At 35.4% G+C, this 17,925-nt stretch overlaps 3 protein-coding genes across 5 annotated transcripts; 1 reads left to right on the top strand and 2 right to left on the bottom strand.

Moving 5' to 3' along the window:
* Positions 1-667: 667 nt before the first annotated feature.
* On the bottom strand, positions 668-1,937 carry LOC142549673 (LOB domain-containing protein 37-like). Its single transcript, XM_075658745.1, has 2 exons — positions 1,508-1,937; positions 668-1,399 (listed from the first exon to the last, which is right to left on the bottom strand). Exons 1-2 carry the CDS (start codon positions 1,689-1,691, stop codon positions 939-941), a joined length of 645 nt encoding a protein of 214 aa, XP_075514860.1. The 5' UTR covers positions 1,692-1,937; the 3' UTR covers positions 668-938.
* Positions 1,938-5,456: 3,519 nt separating this feature from the next.
* On the top strand, positions 5,457-9,026 carry LOC142549671 (uncharacterized). Of its 3 annotated transcripts, XM_075658743.1 has the most exons (8): positions 5,457-5,784; positions 6,405-6,563; positions 6,835-7,072; positions 7,158-7,348; positions 7,488-7,723; positions 7,899-8,142; positions 8,430-8,537; positions 8,779-9,026. In XM_075658743.1, exons 1-8 carry the CDS (start codon positions 5,566-5,568, stop codon positions 8,899-8,901), a joined length of 1,518 nt encoding a protein of 505 aa, XP_075514858.1. In that variant the 5' UTR covers positions 5,457-5,565; the 3' UTR covers positions 8,902-9,026. The 3 variants fall into 3 exon arrangements, with proteins under 3 accessions (XP_075514858.1, XP_075514855.1, XP_075514856.1); XM_075658740.1 differs by lacking the exon at positions 6,405-6,563 and having other exon boundaries at positions 5,462-5,784; XM_075658741.1 differs by lacking the exon at positions 5,457-5,784 and having other exon boundaries at positions 6,065-6,563.
* A 156-nt stretch (positions 9,027-9,182) lies between these two features.
* Positions 9,183-13,079, bottom strand: LOC142549672 (uncharacterized). Its single transcript, XM_075658744.1, has 8 exons — positions 13,012-13,079; positions 12,837-12,944; positions 12,494-12,637; positions 10,791-10,889; positions 10,406-10,482; positions 10,165-10,273; positions 9,703-10,031; positions 9,183-9,405 (listed from the first exon to the last, which is right to left on the bottom strand). The coding sequence occupies exons 2-8, from the start codon at positions 12,904-12,906 to the stop codon at positions 9,313-9,315; spliced, it is 921 nt and encodes a 306-aa protein (XP_075514859.1). The 5' UTR covers positions 12,907-12,944; positions 13,012-13,079; the 3' UTR covers positions 9,183-9,312.
* Between the last annotated feature and the right edge of the window lie 4,846 nt (positions 13,080-17,925).

The following is a 17,925-nucleotide window of genomic DNA, read 5'->3' as shown; positions in this document are numbered from 1 at the left end:
CACGTCTCTTGCACACTCCAAAAGCCAACTCATTGCTCTCTCTTGCGATAAATATATATATCTCTCTCTGGCCCTCCGAGAATTAAGCTGTTCTGTCCGCCGAAAGGTCCCCAAACACGATATTTCATTCATTGATTAATTAATAAAAGCCAATTAAACACAGTCCCTGTCACAATTTTCTTCCAACCCTACCTCAAATTAATATTTTGAATTTTAAATATAAAAATAAAAAGCGGCAAAAATATATTTGGATAAGTGTACAATACTTTTCTTGATCTGTGGATAAGTACGAATGGCTCGTTAATCCTAATTCTTGAACCATTCTGAGGTGTGGTTTAGTCAGCTTTCGACCCCCAAGAAGCCAAGATTAATTGCTTCTTTCGACGGGAATAGGAATGGGATTTTGGGGGCTGATTCTTGAATAATCCCTTTGATCATCAAATAATATTCTTTGCCAGTTAACTATATTACATAATTTATATTGTCAAATTCAGTTAATTGTGTATCGGTTTAATCATAAAATCTCGATCCTATACCACACGGAATTAACAAAATTTTCAATTGAATAGGGTTTTCACTTGATGTTTGAACTTAGCCCACCAAAGAGAGAAATCATACGTGATATATATGTATATATATGTGTTTAGCAACTATGAAAGATTAAGAATGACAGAGTAGAACGTACAATTGTTCAAGTCCAAGAGTCATTAGGCGCAAATTATTAAAATTACAGGTAAAACTTTCATTTCCCCTCCTTTTCTTTTACAGCACAATAATAACAAGAATTGAGAAGAGAAAGAGAGAAATCTCGCGCCTGGGAATCTACAATTTCATGCCGGAATAAAATTCCCGGAAAAGCCGTTCAAAGAAAAACAAGAGAAATGAAAATAGATAACAAAAAGGCTAATAGAAATGTTGTCGTAGCTTTTGGGACCTAATTAAGTGAACAGGTTCAGAAGTTTAGCTTCATTCGCTGGTTGATCTCCACAAGTTGTCGTCATAGATTCTTCAGAATTCATCGATGGGCTCCCGAGGCGCCGCTTTTCTGGTAAAGGGTTTGGTTTCTTGCCCTGGAAACCAGCTGAAAGACTGAGGTCCAGATCAGAGAGCTGCATGATCTTGACCGGCTCGTCGGGGAATCGGCGGGATTTATGCACCTTGGACCTCGAAATCAGGCCGGGATCTTGAAGCTTGAACAAGTTTAAGCACTCGGAGGAAGCGTCGGTGTCCGATGCATCGCCGAGAAACTTCTGAATTGGCTTCAACGCGCCACCACGAAGGACAGTCTCCACCGCGGCCTGGCAGAGGTGCCAGCTCCCGGTCCACAGAAGCCCCACCGCGCCGTTGACGGGGTTCACTGTTCTTCCGGCTGCTTCGAACAAGAGGGACTGGAAAAGAGCTGTACAAACACAACAAGCAAAACACACGTACCCTTTTAGTTTCATGTCTCATTTTACATCAAAACAAGAAAACCGACATGATACAAGATGATACAACATTTATGTACCAGGCCTTTGATTTTCTGGGACATTGGAGATGAAGGACATAAGGCCTGCGCGGCCAAAGAACTTGGCTACGAAAACTGTAGCGTGGCCCTGCGCTTCGGAGCTGTCAATCCACTGTAAACAGGGCCTCAAAATACACGTCTCACTGCATCCCTTCCGCAGAACCCGGCAGCCATTACAACTCATCTCGACCAAAAATCAAATCTTGCAGAATACCAACCAGCATGCATCAAATTTCAAACAAGAGGCAACAAAAATGGGCTTCAAGAAACAGAAGAAGAACCAGAAAACGTCTACAGAGCGAGAGACAGGAGATTGGGGATTTGGGGGTCGGGCGAAGAAAGAGAGGTGGATTATGGATATATAAAGAAGTGGAGAATTGGAGGGAGAAGAGGAAGAGTGGGGTTGAAGTTTTGGAGCAGATTTAACCGGAGTTAGGTTAGTCGAAGGGAGAGGATGTGGTTTCGTGGGGTTGGCTTAGATTCCAAAGTATTGGGTGATAGCGGCTGCGTGTTTCCGCGGATGGGGCTCCCTCAACCGTTGGATTATCAATGACATCGTGCATATCTAGATTCTCGATAGCTTATTGCTTTTTTATTTTATTTTTCATCATCATAAATGTTGATAAAACTAAATATTTTCAATCCCTCAAATTCATTTTCCGAACAACATTTCTTTATAAGACAAAAAATTAATAATATTTAATTTAAAAAGTCATACTACGTTGGGAACTTTGAATAGTTTCTTAATATACATAAAAAATTATATAAAATATTACTTGCTATCATCCCGTCTCAATAATATAAATATATTTTTTTATAAATAAAAAAAATCTACTTCTATTATCTTATACTTTGATTCGAGAAACTTCATTTTAAAATTTAAAAGCACCACACTCATCATTAAATAACTAAATATGCATAATTTGACATGATCAACTTAAAAGATTCTCATATCACATTATAATTATGTATATAACTTTATTTTCAGAGATGCTTTACTTATATCACCAACTTTTGTACTTCCAAGTTGACGTTGTTAAAATATGGGATGACAGATGAGAGGTCGGATCTTCACTTGGAGAGCTCAGATCGAACCTTCGAAATCTAGAAGCACAAACAAGAACGTTAGAAGGGGGCCGGAAGGTTGTTCTGGCGTAGCCCGAATAGAAAACTGAGAGAGTAATGTGTGTGCTGAGAGAATGTGAATATATGAATGAATAGACAATGAACGAAATCTGGTATTTATAAGAGAGAAATAGAGTCCTGATTTGGTAGATTTAGATCCTCAGAATCTTGTGAAAAATTTGGTTAGATCTTGTAGATTTGGCTAGATATTCTAGATACGGTTAGATTTTGACGGGGTTTACTCTCTTGGGCCTTATTTTCGTGGACTACCCGTTAATATCTGAATAGAAGCTCTCTTAGACAAGAGCTCGTCCATATTCTGGACCATGTTGGAGCTCGGCTCGGGAGGTCGGCCAAAATATGTCCAATCGGTGCGATAACATTATATGGGAGGTCGACTCGGAAACTCGTGGGAGCTCAGCATAGGAGGTCGGCCATGTTCTTTCTGCCTTGACTATGGGTGTTTTGGGAGGTCGGTCTGGATGACCTCCCGCATAGATCTCCTGCCATGAGTTCCTGAATGCTGGGCCACTAACTATCTGAGTTACCGATAGTAGGCCGAGCCCATCCTCGATCCGGTGGTATCACAAGTCATGAACAAAAACATGTCTTCACTTATAAATATAGTACTTACAATAATTATATTTTAAATGATTAAATTACGAAATTTACGCTGAAAATATTGTTTACAAAATACAACCAGTTGTATAAAACAAGCTGCAAACAAATTATCTTTATTATTTTTTTATTATAATTTTGGTTATAGATGTTGCCAAATCTTTATCTTGTTCAAATACATTTTTTTTTTTGAAACTTTAATTTTTTTCATTGAGATAACCGATGTAGTACTGTACATATCAGCAATACATCATAAACAAACTAAATTGTCGAGAGAAAAAAACAATGATATCCGACTTAAACTAAAATTTGACAACATAGATTATTAAAATCGAAAAATATATATATACATTTCAAGAGAATAAAATAAAAAAATAAATCATTTTTTAATTTTTTGAGAAAAGAGATATACAAACCCTTCTGCATGAGCATGGGAAGGTACTCAGTATTGGACGTACAACTTTCCCAGTATGACATCGTTTCTCTCAATCTTTATCTGTGAGACATATTAACTCTACTGATATTCACAATAAAAAGTAATATTTTTTCATGGATGACCCAAATAAGAGATCTGTCTCACAAAATACGACCCGTGAGACCGTCTCACACAAGTTTTTGTCATTCCTTACCATTTCAGAAAACGACATTCGCCGTTGTCGTTTTGGGAATGAAATCGCACGCTTCAAAATAATCAAGTGTAGATCAATACGATCGAACCTCTATACAAGTTTTGTTTTTTAAATATTATTTTGTGAGTAAAAGTTTATATATATATATATATATATATATAAGGACCCGGGTCATCGATGACCCGGGATATTAAATGGATTCCCAAATCAGGGTCAATCTGCTGGATGGATTCTTCTGACGTCGGGCAGGCGCAAGCTTGGGCTCTATTCCCCGGACAATCAGACGCCCGGGCTCTCATGTAAGCCCCCGGGAGGCATTCTACTCGGTCCGCCTCGATATGAGTGAAGTATTTAATGTCGCCGATGAACAGTGTGTATAGCCGACATATCTCTGACACTAATGCAAGTGGTCAATAAATCAAGTGGGCTGGACGTGACTAGTGCAAGATTTGACATGTCAGAATATAGGGTGTGCTCAGCCGTCCTACTATAATTAGTAGGTAGCACGGAGAACGAGGTCATCATTATTTCTCCTACTATAAATACCAGGTTCTCTCTTTACATTCATTCATTCATTCACACCAATATCACAACTATCACTTGGTTACATTGGTTCTTAGCTTGAATCATTCACTGACTTAAGCATCGGAGTGACCACGCCGGACACCCCTCCGACGCCCATTCACGAGTTCATCTCCCTGTCTGCAGGTCACAATGGAAGCAATAGCTCACAGGTCCGTCTACCTTGCTCATTTTCCTGAACAACATTATTGATTCGATCCGGTGGAGCAGCCGACCATGCTCATCCATTTCATCAGGATTTTTGAAGATTATATATATATATATATATATATATATATAATATGTAAAATTTTGAAGATTGATTACTACGTAAAATGGCCGTCGTTTTCGGCTTAATTTTAACCACTAGTGTTTTCACGTATCGTGTAGTTATTATGAAACTGTATACCAACTAGAGTTATCGATATTGATTGAATAGCTAGCAATTTTAAGAATAATAATCCTTACTATATAAATTTAAGATGGTGCTACGTTGGATTCGTTATGAGAGATTCCTTTGTGACACATGATACAACTATATTACTGATAGAAGAAGAATTGAATGACCGTATCTTTCCATTTTTAACAATTTCAGTATTTTTTTCATCAGAAACACTGAAAAACTGCACATACATGTGAGTGTTCCTGTCGACGTCAGGTCAACATCATGTCTAAGTCACATTGGAAAACTTAGTTGGATCTACCTCTAGAAAGGATTCATGTTTGCCACTGCGTACTACATTATACAAGATAGATCAAGGCTCTTCAATGGGACATTATTTATATATTTTGTTATATGTAGAATAATTTAAATATTTGAATTTCTTTAAAAAAATCGATAATAAAATTCTTCTACCCAAGATTAGACAAAAGAGGTGGAAAAAAGTGATTTAATAATCGCGGGTGACCACTAAATTAATCGTACGAGTAGCTATCGTATGATCAAATCAACCGGACATTTTATACTTATTGTAAGTTGGCTCATTATTCTTGAACGAGTGGTTGTTAATCTTGTTTGTTGGATTGGGTCCATCGTGGATATAGCTTTACCCGGCACCATTACACTTTACCTAATAATTTTTCCAATTGCGACTTGACATTTTAACTTTAATCCGTAAATCGGTTATGGGTACTCGTGGTTGCAGTGTGGTGGTGCCGATAGACGTGAAGAAGAAACCGTGGCAGCAAAAGCTCCCTCTTCACAATCGGTGGCACCCTGAAATACCTCCGGTGGCTGAGGTTCGAACCGGACAACTTTTCAGGGTTGAAATGGTGGATTTCAGTGGTGGTCGCATAACTAAAGAGGAAACTGCTCAAGACATCAAGTTTGCTGATCCGTCAATAGTGAGTTTCTCTCGCATATTCTTTTATTTAAGTTACAGAATGTCCATCTCGATTCGCCAATATTTATAGGCTTTATCCGCCCAAAAACACACACAAGGCAGAAACTTTCAAGCACTTTGCATCCGCCCCAATAAGAAAACTTCGAAGGACATAGTATTTATAGCAATAATCTTGTAATTCATAAAAAAACTCCGAATAGTTTGCATATGTACAATTTTAACATGTAAGATGTATAAAGTTAAATTAGTTGTTTTTCTTATCCATTTGGTGTCGAGATTTACATACCCCAAAAGCTTAAACATGGTGTAATCTGAGTCACCAGACTGTCACCTTTCTATTTCAATTTTTTATCTGTCCAAATGCCGTGGGATATCAGCTTTCCATCTCATCAATCAATAAACAATATCGAAATATCAGTTGAGGACCATTGGAAAACTTGGCCACTAGTCAGTCAGCAAGTCTAAATCAGATTCGCGATATCATACTTGACTATATACCAATAACAACCATGACATAAGAAACAACAAACAGTTCAAGAAAAACAATCTCCAAAATCATCGATGGCCCCTCCAACTCCAAGTGTCGTGGTTCCTGTAGACCTAAAGAAGAAGCCATGGCAGCAAAAGCTGCCACTTCACAATCGGTGGCACCCCGACATTCCACCGGTGGCAGAGGTAAAAACCAGTGAGGTATTTAGGGTAGAGATGGTGGACTGGACTGGAGGGTCAATAACAGATGATGACTCTGCAATTGATGTAAAGCACATAGATCTCTCAACTGTAAGTACAGGTTTCTTGGCATTATATTGTCCAAGATCTTTTCAATGTTTCAGATATTTCCCTCTTATGACAAAAGAAATGAATACTATTAATCTTGATAGAAGAATAATCATTTCCAGTCCTGAGATTGAGATAATTAATATCACAGCATTGCTTCCTACCACTGGCGGATTCAGGAAGATTGGGAAAAATCACTCCAACATGAGATTTAAATAAACAAAATATGATTAAATTCCCAAATGTAGTATGACAGGTATGTGTATTGTCTCAGGTGCATTATCTGAGTGGACCTATAAGAGTAGTGGACAGGGATGGGGATCCAGCCAAGCCTGGTGATCTTCTAGCTGTAGAGATATGCAACTTGGGTCCTCTACCTGGCGATGAATGGGGTTTTACTGCAATTTTTGACAGGGAAAATGGTGGCGGATTTCTCACAGACCATTTCCCTTGTGCAACAAAAGCTATATGGTATTTTGAAGGAATTTATGCTTACTCGCCTCATATACCTGGTAAACACTTATGTTGAATAATAAATGAACTGTAGATTACTTTGCCTCTAACTTTCAGAATTTAGAGCAAACAAAAACTTGACAGGGGTCAGATTTCCGGGATTAACACACCCTGGAATAGTTGGAACAGCGCCTTCTTCAGAACTGCTTGATATATGGAACAAACGGGAAAGAGAACTTGAAGAAACTGGTCTCCAGTCTCTGAAACTGTGTGAAGTATTGCATTCACGACCATTGGCAAACCTACCATCGACAAAGGGATGTCTTCTTGGAAAGGTAGGATAACAACATTTCGCAGTTAACAAGCAAATTGATATATAATAGAATGATCCCAGTTTCAGAAAAGTGGCATTGTCAATCGCTTAAGCTTTTTCAAGAAATTGTAGCATTTTCGAATACCTTGTGGTGTTTCTAGATTGAGGAAGGAACTCCTGAATGGGAAAGGATTGCAAGAGAGGCTGCAAGAACGATTCCTGGAAGAGAAAATGGAGGAAATTGCGACATCAAAAATCTAAGCAGAGGTTCAAAAATATATCTTCCTGTATTTGTAGAAGGAGCAAATCTTAGCACTGGGGATATGCATTTTTCACAGGGCGACGGTGAAGTGGCTTTTTGTGGAGCAATAGAGATGAGCGGTTTCCTAGAGCTCAAGTATATTTCACACATACCTTTCATCATTTTATCGAGTTTTTCCAGCATTAAAATAAATAGAACGAATTGATCTTGTTTAATTCAAGATATTGATCTCTTCAGAGCAGCATGCATAACTTTGCCTATACACCTACATGTCATTAGATTTTCGTAAAATTACTTCAATTCCTATCAGATGTGAAATCATCAGAGATGGCATGAAAAAGTACCTCACTCCAATGGGGCCAACTCCTTTGCATGTCAACCCAATATTTGAGATAGGACCGGTCGAACCAAGATTCTCAGAATGGTTAGTTTTTGAGGGCATTAGTGTCGATGAGAGTGGGCGACAACACTACCTGGATGCCAGTGTTGCTTACAAGCGTGCAGTGCTCAACGCCATTGATTACCTCTCCAGATTCGGATACTCTAAAGAACAGGTCTGCTTCCTGCCCCAATCCGTCCTAATACAACGTATAAAGTCTCACATACCATTTGTCCATTATCTGCCACGCCGCTAATGTGAAGACCATCTAGAGTATCAGATACCGTACCATAAACGGCTCGAAAATGATAAGACTAATGTGAAGACTATCTAGAGTATCAGATATTGTACCATAAACGGCTCGAAAATAATAACACCACACTAATACTGTAGCATGAACTATTGAAGAAAGGTTAGGCTGCTCATATTAAAAGCTTAATTGATGCAATGATGTTTTATTAGGTCTATCTTTTACTCTCATGCTGCCCTTGCGAAGGAAGGATCTCTGGAATAGTTGATTCCCCCAATGCTGTTGCCACCCTTGCAATTCCAATCGCTATATTCGACCAGGTATTATGGTTACCCCTAGTTCTTGATTTTCCATAGCATTGATTCGTATAAATAATTAATATAAACAGACATTAGAAAATTCAAAGTTATAAAGAACCATTAGACAATCAAGTGCATCATTTCCAAAACTGAGGCATCAGAAAGATGGCAGCCATAAAATAAGTTAGCTTTCCTTGTTTAAGCTTTCATATTTAAAGTTCCATCTTTTTCTTTGTTCTGAGTGAAACGTATTTCCGAGCAGGATATTCGTCCAAAAATAGGCAATGTGCCTACTGGACCAAGGCTTGTGAGGAATCCCGGCCTCCCACAGTGCCCTTATGATGGAAACTTGCCCACCACCAAAAATCCCTGTGCTACAACTTGACCACCATCGAGGAAACAGCTGAGGCATGAAATAAGATGATAAGAGTAGGTAAATATGTTGGAATGGCTGAAGTTGAAACTTTATGTTTGCTGGTTAATTAGGAGACTATGATTTAAAAAAAATAACCCACCAAATCCAATGTTTGTTGTGTTGATCAAAGACTAGTATGCACAAAGAGAGCCCAAAAATAATGTGAGATGATCATAAATCCTCCATAAATGCTAGAAGAACGTGAATCATAGCAACTTAAGAATGCTATAATAGTATTTTTCAACTATTTAATCTTTATGCAAATAGAGAGTCCGATAAGATACATAAAAGGATGATCGACCGAGTCACCATTGTCCGATGACATTACTCAAAAACTTAAAGAAAAATATGCCAATAATCTCCACAAATCATTTGGTCCACTCAATAATATATAGAGAGTGTTCGATGATGCTGAAGAGAAGAACACTGGATCCCAAATGCCCACAACCAGAGATCCAACTCGACACTCAAGACCTGCATGAGAAGAGAGCTGACTCAGGTTTGTGCTTCAAAGAAAAAGGGCCAAGCACTAGAGCTAGCAGAGTATTCACTGCTTTTTATACAACTCTTCTTACTCAAAAAGTACGTTGTCAAAAAGAAAAAAGTATGTTGAAGGTAAGGAAACTGTGATTTATATAAAAAACCAGAACCAAATAATCCTTGAATTTCAAATCAAGCATTTACCAAGAACAGACACCTCCAATATATTACATCAGACTTGCATAGTATAGAAGGAAGAAGTGAAAATGTACTATGATCGAAAAAACTGACCTGCTTTCCTGATTTTCTGTGGATCGACTCCCTTATTTCCTCCACAGCATGAATTGAACACGCTCGCAGCTCTACTTCCTCCTGACTTCCAGAATAAATCTCAACATTAGCCGTTATTGCATGCGATAGTGCAGTGCTAAATTTTAAAACTCCGAGCTGCTCAAGTACTGCTGGGACAATATAGTCGGCAAACATTGTCACGGTTTCAATGTCATTAAATTCACCATATTGTTGACCCTTGAAAGATCCCCATAAATCTGCAGCAAATATCTGAGCCCTTTTATACAAAAAAACCTGGCGACCTTTGTACACTGTATGGTCACGGAATCCTGCAACATTGCCTAACCTTTATCATGTACTTCATTTTACAAATTATTGTCACCAAAGAATAAAGAGACTGTTGACTGTAAACTAAGAGCTATATATGTGTTCTCCTTATTCAAGTCAACATTCCATCATTACCGGGAAAGTGTTGGCAGATGAGAGCCACAAGCTTGGCGGCCGATTTCTGACAAGATTCCACAAGTTTGGATGCTTTCCCCTCAAATGATCTCTCAAGCTCAAATCCCACCTAACAACCACTTGATAAAATAAGCAACTTAACCAAAATAGATTTATGGGGGGAACCCTTAAAATTAAAGCAACTTAAAGAACAAAAGGGAACTGAACTAAAAGATTTGAAGTTGCATGAAAAAAGTTGCACCTCATGCAGTAAGCGCACTCGTTCATCCTCCAAAGGTAAAGGTCTTGGCCATTTCAACATTTTACGTAGTTCAGGACCTAGGGAACATGATTTTCTCTATAATTATATGAGGAAGAAAAATTGAAACGGTGAAAGGATAGACAGTGTAAGGATAAATATTCCTAGGTAGAGTAGCAAAATAATTGGTTACGTAGGTAAAATATAACTAAAACACTGTGCAAAAAAACAGAGACTTGTAGTAAGCTACTTAGCCTTATAAATTTGTACATAATCAGGTTAATTTAACTTGTCTACATGTGTTCTTGAGAAAGAACACTCTTGGTGCAGCCATAAGACAATCTAGTAAACACAATGTTGAGATCGAAAAGTGTAGGCAGAATTAGACCAGTGTACTTTTGCAGCCGATCTGCATCGAATGCAGACTTGTTATTATGAAGAGCTTCCTTCAATCCGGTAGCTAAATGATCATAGCTCAACTCCTTATCTGCCACAGGTTAAAGGTTCTGATTCAAACCATATAACAAAAAATATATAAAAAACGACCAGTTAACGAAAATTATAGGTGGACAGGAAGGGCAACAGTTAAATTAAACAATTCAATCTTGGATACAAAGAACAAGGAAAATATTGATTCAAATACTACTTTTCGGATTCATAAATAATATGAATCTGACAGGGCATGGCGTACTATTGTTTGGAACAAAAAGATTCAAGGAGGCAATGCATGGATTCATGAGCAATCAAGGAGAGCTTGTAAGCACGGGGCCAAATCTCGAAGGGTTCGTGATGCATGGAAATGAGCTTGGGGGCCATAAGATCATTGAGGAAGACAGAAGCCTCCGCGCCCGAACGGTCAAATTCTACCGCCCGAGCGCCACACTTACTGTACAAGATGGTGAATTCCAGAACACTCCGCGCCCGAGCGGTAACATCGTATCGCCCGAGCGCGCCCAGTCCAGAACACACCCAGGCCCGAGCGGAAGAATCTCGCGCCCGATCGCGTACACCTGCGGGAAATTTTATCTTTACCTAGTTTAGAGTCCAACTTGTTTAGGTAACTAGATTTGATATCTTTTAGTTTTGTAAACAATTTATAGACGAAAATTTATCATTGTAAACAATTAACTTTTGAATTTTTGAATGAATATTGATTGAGTTTTTCTCTCAAATTTCAAAGCTTTACTTTGTATATATCTTTATGTGTTTCTCAAATCAAACTTATCAAAGTTTAATACTTTGTGCGCTTGTCGATTGTTCTTCGCTCAGATTGTCAAAGACTAGTTCTTTGAAAGTTCGCTTGATTGTTATCTTCGTAAATATTTGTTGCTAGGTTTTTCATAGCTTAGAGGTGAATATCATAACAATTACTTGTTTCAAAAATATCGAAACAACACAACATTTTATTTGTTTCATCGAATCGAGGGCGTGAGTCCACCTGCGTGAAATTTTATATTTACCTAGTTTAGAGTCCAACTTGTTTAGGTAACTAGATTTTGATATCTTTTATTTTTGTAAACAATATATAGACGAAAATTTATCATTGTAAACAATTAAATTTTGAACTTTTGAATGAATATTAATTGAGTTTTTCTCTCAAATTTCAAAGCTTGACTTTTTATACACCTTTATGTATTTCTCAAATCAAACTTATCAAAGTTTAATACTTGTCAAAGACGAGTTCTTTGAAGGTTCGTTTGACATCAATTGTTATTTTCGTAAATATTTGTTGTTAGGTTTTTCACAGCTTAGAGGTGAATATCACAACAATTACTAGTTTCAAAAATATCGAGACAACGCCACATTTTATTTGTTTCATGGAATCGAGGGCGTGACTCCGTTTTCGAGTGTGTTTGGTTTTCATGGTCGAAGAATCACATCAATAAATTTTCTGTCACGGAAATAGAGTATATAGAAGCTTTATATTATCAAAGTATCGTCTGTCTTTATTTTCTTCTTGTTAATTGATGAACAACACACAAGCAGAAACGGTCCGTGTAGGCAGACCCCGAAAATTCATCATTGGACAAGTAAACACATGACAAGAACAGTTTAAGCGCGGCTGTAAATTACAAGTTGAGGTCAAAATACCTGGCCAGAAACAGAAATTCAAGGCATCCAACACGAAAAGATACTGAACAGTGAGCGGACCATTATCAAAATAGTGAATCCCTTCAAAATCCCACTCCACCTTCGGTATAGAATCCTTCACTGTTTCCGCCACTTTCTCGATGCCTACAAATCCCATTATCATTACACAACACCCAACTTCCATTCAAACACCGCACACTTTCGACTAGCCCACAAATATATATCAAAATCTAAAAGGAATAAAAGATCACTCTTTACGCGATTTAGCAGAAACCCATTTGACATAACCCATAATCCTTCATTAACAATACCCAAAAGCAAAGGAGCGGAAATGCGAGCTCACCTGCGGGGTCGATTGTGACATGGGAGGACTGCGAAGCGACCCATGCAGAGGTAGCCCTGACCTCGTCCATTTCCGAATCCTCCAGTTGTGTGCGTGAAATTCAGACCTAGAATTTGATGGGTCGTATTATCATTAAAGGAAAAAAAAACATAAAATTGGCTGCGAGGCCGTATCTGCTTGGATGTTTCCCGCTTTCGTATGCATCTTCCTTTGCAGCTTTTCCAAAATGTTGACCAATTTCTCCGCCTAACGTAATCTTAAATTGCTTTTTTCAATTTTTTAATGGAAAATACTTACTTGACACGGTTCACCGATCGTATTTTGTTAAATGAATCTTTTATTTATTTATCTATGAAAAAATATTACTTTTTATGTTACGAGTAGTTGACCCGTCTCATAGATAAAGATTCGTGAGACCGTCTCACAAAAAACATATTCTTTTTTAATATATAAATCGAATAAAATATATTGAGAAGACATCTGAATTCTGAACGAGGTTTACCAAAACATTTGGAAAATATTGAGTATTCCGTATTCGTTCCAGAGATTTTTGTATATATTTTAAATAATATATTTTTGTGAAGTTATAGATTTTTATTGATTTTTTTTTTTGTAAAATTTCAAATTTTTTTTACTAGAATTTGAAGAGAAAAAAAAAATCAACATTGTTCGTAATTTTGATTTCAAATTATTATTAGCAGAAAAAAATATGTTTTCAAAAATCTAAAGAAAATATTAAATATATGGAAGAAAATAATGAATTAATCAGTGTTTCTATTGATATTATTTTTAATACATATGAAAGTGAGTATGTGATTTTAGGGTATTTCCCGATTAAATAGTTGTACTTTATACTTTAATTCTTGTACTTAATAGAAATTCATTTAGTTATTAAAAATTTGAATATTTTTAGACTTTTATAGAGTTTTAAAAGGTCAAGTTTTAATACCAGATGACATTTTAAAACTACAAAAATTTAAATTGAATATCATTAAACTTTTATCTAGTATATATTTTTAAAAGTCTAAAACAAATATATCCCTCAATTTCTTCTAAAGTTTAAACCGAAACTGAATTTTTGAATACCATCATGTTTCTTATTTTCGCTGGCAGCAAGGGCACTGCCCTGAACCAGTCAATTAATGACACATCTCATAAGTATTTTCTGTTAGTTAGGTTGGTCAAAACTTTAAAAAAAATTGACACATGTCAAAATGTGAATGGGATCAGGACAGTGCCCACAAAGATAGTATGGAATAAACCCTCGTTTTCAGTATTTCGATTCTGATTTGGTAACTATTTACTACTTAGATTGATTTGAATTGGAATTTGTTTTGTCTAAATTTTAACAGTAAAAAATATTATAAAAATAAGCAGACTAGTTAAAGTTAATTATTTAATATTATGTTATAGAATAATATAAGCAATTAATTTTTTTTAGTAATGAATATGGTTTAGAATAATATAGTATATAAACAAGGTAAATATAAGCTGATGTAGTCAAATAAAATAAATATTTGAATTTAAAAAATTTAAGAGAACACTGGAATGTTATATGTAAATGCGTAGACATCGCTCTTGCAAACCCTAGGAAAAAATTGTAAATCATCATCTGCATCACGAACAAAATATCAAAAGCATGAATTAATAACCGACAATGTACATGTAGGGACACTACCTCCATGATAGAATCAAGGGTCCAAATTTAGCCACACATATATAGGATCCACTATTTTTTTTAAAATAACATATGTGTGTGAATCTTGTCCATCCAAACCACGCGAGGACAGTGCCCCACATGTAGCATCGACCTAACCACTTTTTTGATAGCAAATGAGAACTTACCTTTTACAAGGGAGATTTGCCAACTCTTATTAAGCGGTCTGCATGGTAAGCGGGCAATTTAGAAATATAAACGGAAATTAATTATTTTTATAAAAATTATTATTGGATAAAACATGAATGTGGATTACATGTTAAATTTAGTTAATCCATGAAAGTCAATACTCAAGGTCCAATCCTTTTGAGAGATCATTCCAGGCCCATTCCTTTAGAGGACCCAAAGCCCAATACTCCTACAAAACTAGCCCGAAGAAAAACACAAGAACGACGGCCCAGTTTCCAAAATAATAATAATATTTTATCTGAAAAATAATAATATAAAATTACGTAATATATATATTTAATCTATTTAAAATAGCTGATTATTAAATGAGCGGGTTGACAGTAGGTGGGCTTACGAGAGACTGAATAGTGATCACTGTGATTTTTGGTTGAAAAAGCAGCAGAATTTAAGGCCTGATCTTCCCATGATTTCTGGTATAAATCTTTTGTTGGATTGTGCGAGTTAAATACAACTATAATTTTTCACCACAAAAATAAATAATATATAATTCAAGGGTGATTTTCTTATTCAATTAGCCAAATCTTTTTAGAGTAGGTCTCTCGTGAGACGGTCTCACGAATTTTTATCTGTGGACGGGTGAACTCTATCGATATTCACAATAAAAAGTAATATTCTTAGCATAAAAGTAATATTTTTTCATGGATGATTCAAATAGGATATATGTCTCACGAAATACGACCTGTGAGACCGTCTCATACAAGTTTTTGTCATCTTTTTCACGTTTTGTAATAAATAAATAAAAATCTGTCTAAAGTTTAATTTGTGGATAAAACAGGTGAAAATGTAAATTTTGAAGTTCTTGGTAAGACTTTTTGAAAATAATTAGATAATTAACTGATGTCTCCAAAGTAGTTTGAAGTGAGTATTGAATCCTAATTATACAGTGTACTGTGTTAATTTGTTTAACATTCGCATCTTATAGAAGGTCTTATGACATTGTGTAACATCTTGGAACCAGGTCCGTGCAAACACGACTATTCGATAAACTCCGATTGTTTCTACTTTGTACCATAATCGTTTTATTAAAAATGATTAACTCGAGTTGTTATAATTGGCACTTCGTAACAGACGTAATTAGACCGGTTGAATAATTTGATATATACAAAATAAATCGACGGTGATGATGGGCTTGGAAGTGGGGGTGACATAGATATCTCAGTCATTATCGAATCAAATAGCACCACTCGTACAGCTGAGCCTCCTGCTGGTGGCGTATATTTCAGGCGGGTCCTTCACAAAATTTCTGCCCATTCACTTTGAAAGAGATGCATCATGGTATGATCTGATCGATATCGATGTGCATTATTTGCTTCTTATTTTTCTTCATGTGAGGAGTGAATATAATCAAGTTTTAGGAGTCAAACGAGTAGCATGGGATAACATTTCTGATGCGACGCTTACTAAGATCAAGCAAATTCAAGGACGATTGAACGAGTAAACATCTTGGGATAGGAGGGATTGAAGGTGATGGAAAATCATCTTAGGCCGTGCACATGGCGCAGAGTGATGGTTACATACTTTGCGTTCGTGGCCATGGCGAGCATTGTGCCCACATAAGATTCTAGATCCCGGAGGCAGCAAAAAGCAAGATGTGAGGTTAAGGACAAAATAAAATTTTGAATTTTTATTTTTTATAATTTCATAAAAATACAAAGCAAAATTGCTAAAAAAATTATAAATTACAATAATCTGGATGAGTGTTGGATTAGGCCCAATTCAGAGCGATATGTATATATATGATTAAGTGAAGAATTATATCCTTCGGAATTTAATGTGTTCTTATCCTTAAGTGACGAAGTCCCGTGCTTTTCGATTGAATTACCCATTTTTGTCATCTTCGTAGAATACGATAAGTATGTCTACCTAAGGTCATCTACCACCACAAAATCTATTTTTTTGTAAATTTTATACTAAAATAGTGCGATTTCGATTGCACCTAATACAACATCCATCTCCAACTCATTTACTTCAAATCTTACACCAAAAAGAATATTCTCGAAATATTATTTTTGTTTTAATATATTAATTATTATATTTTATTTAATATATTTTTAATTATTACAATTGTTTTATTATTAATAAATTTAAAGTTATCTAGTTTGTTTATCTTCTAAATATATTTTTCTTTCGATTACTGTCTTTGTATTTGAAATATGTGTTTCAAGTTTCATTTGTCTTTCAATTATTTTTTCAATTTATTTATGAATTATATTGTTATATTAATTTTTTTTGTACTTGTATTAAAATTATATTAATTATAAATCATTAAATAAAATTACTCCTTAATAATTAATAATTAACATAAATAAATAAATAAATATTTCAAAAATCAACAATTATTATTTTAAAATTTACATGATTAAATATCTAATTATTAAAATAATAAAATAAATATTACACTATTATTTAAATAATATTTATTATTTTTAATACAAATATTTATAAAAATAAAAATTAAACAGAAACAAACCTCTGCGACAAATTTGGCGCAGAGGAATGTGGCCCTCATTGGAAGAAGATTGGTTTTGGTGCAGTTTTGGAGATGGCACGAGGATAATTTAGTATATTAATATTTATTTCATTTCCTTAAAACATGCTCCTATAAATTGTTTGCTTAAGTGAAATTCTGGAATTTATTTGTCAATATCTATGTTGTCATGTTAGTGTCCCCTCAAGTTCAGTTAATAATTTTTGCATGACCCATTATATATATGTATGTATGTATGTATACACACACTATATTAGCATTGTTTTATGCAAAGATACGAAATTAATATATTATACATCATCGTTCCATCATATATTTGACTCAAATTCTACAAAATATTTAAAATATAATCATTATGTCCAGAGTCGGACTTTTTATGAGGCCAACCAAGCAGTTGTCTCAGAGTCGGCCCAATAAGGGGCCTAAATTTATATGTTATTTGACCATATATTATTTGTTTTCTAACTAACTCTAAATCTAACTCTTATTTTTGTTCTCATTTAACAAATAAAGTTTATGGTCCCCTACTTCTCTTAAGCCTGAAGGTAAGTAATTTTTTTCATGAATTATGCTTTATTTTCATTTCAAATCTTCTTTATAATTACACATTTATATTTATATTTATATTTATAGATTAATCTATCAAAGAATCTAACCAAAAATGAAATTTACTTGTGATATGGGCACTGTAATAT

The sequence above is a fragment of the Primulina tabacum genome, chromosome 6, assembly GCF_025594145.1.
Source record: "Primulina tabacum isolate GXHZ01 chromosome 6, ASM2559414v2, whole genome shotgun sequence".
Taxonomy (NCBI): domain Eukaryota; kingdom Viridiplantae; phylum Streptophyta; class Magnoliopsida; order Lamiales; family Gesneriaceae; genus Primulina; species Primulina tabacum.
This window is presented reverse-complemented; position numbering and strand designations above follow the sequence as displayed.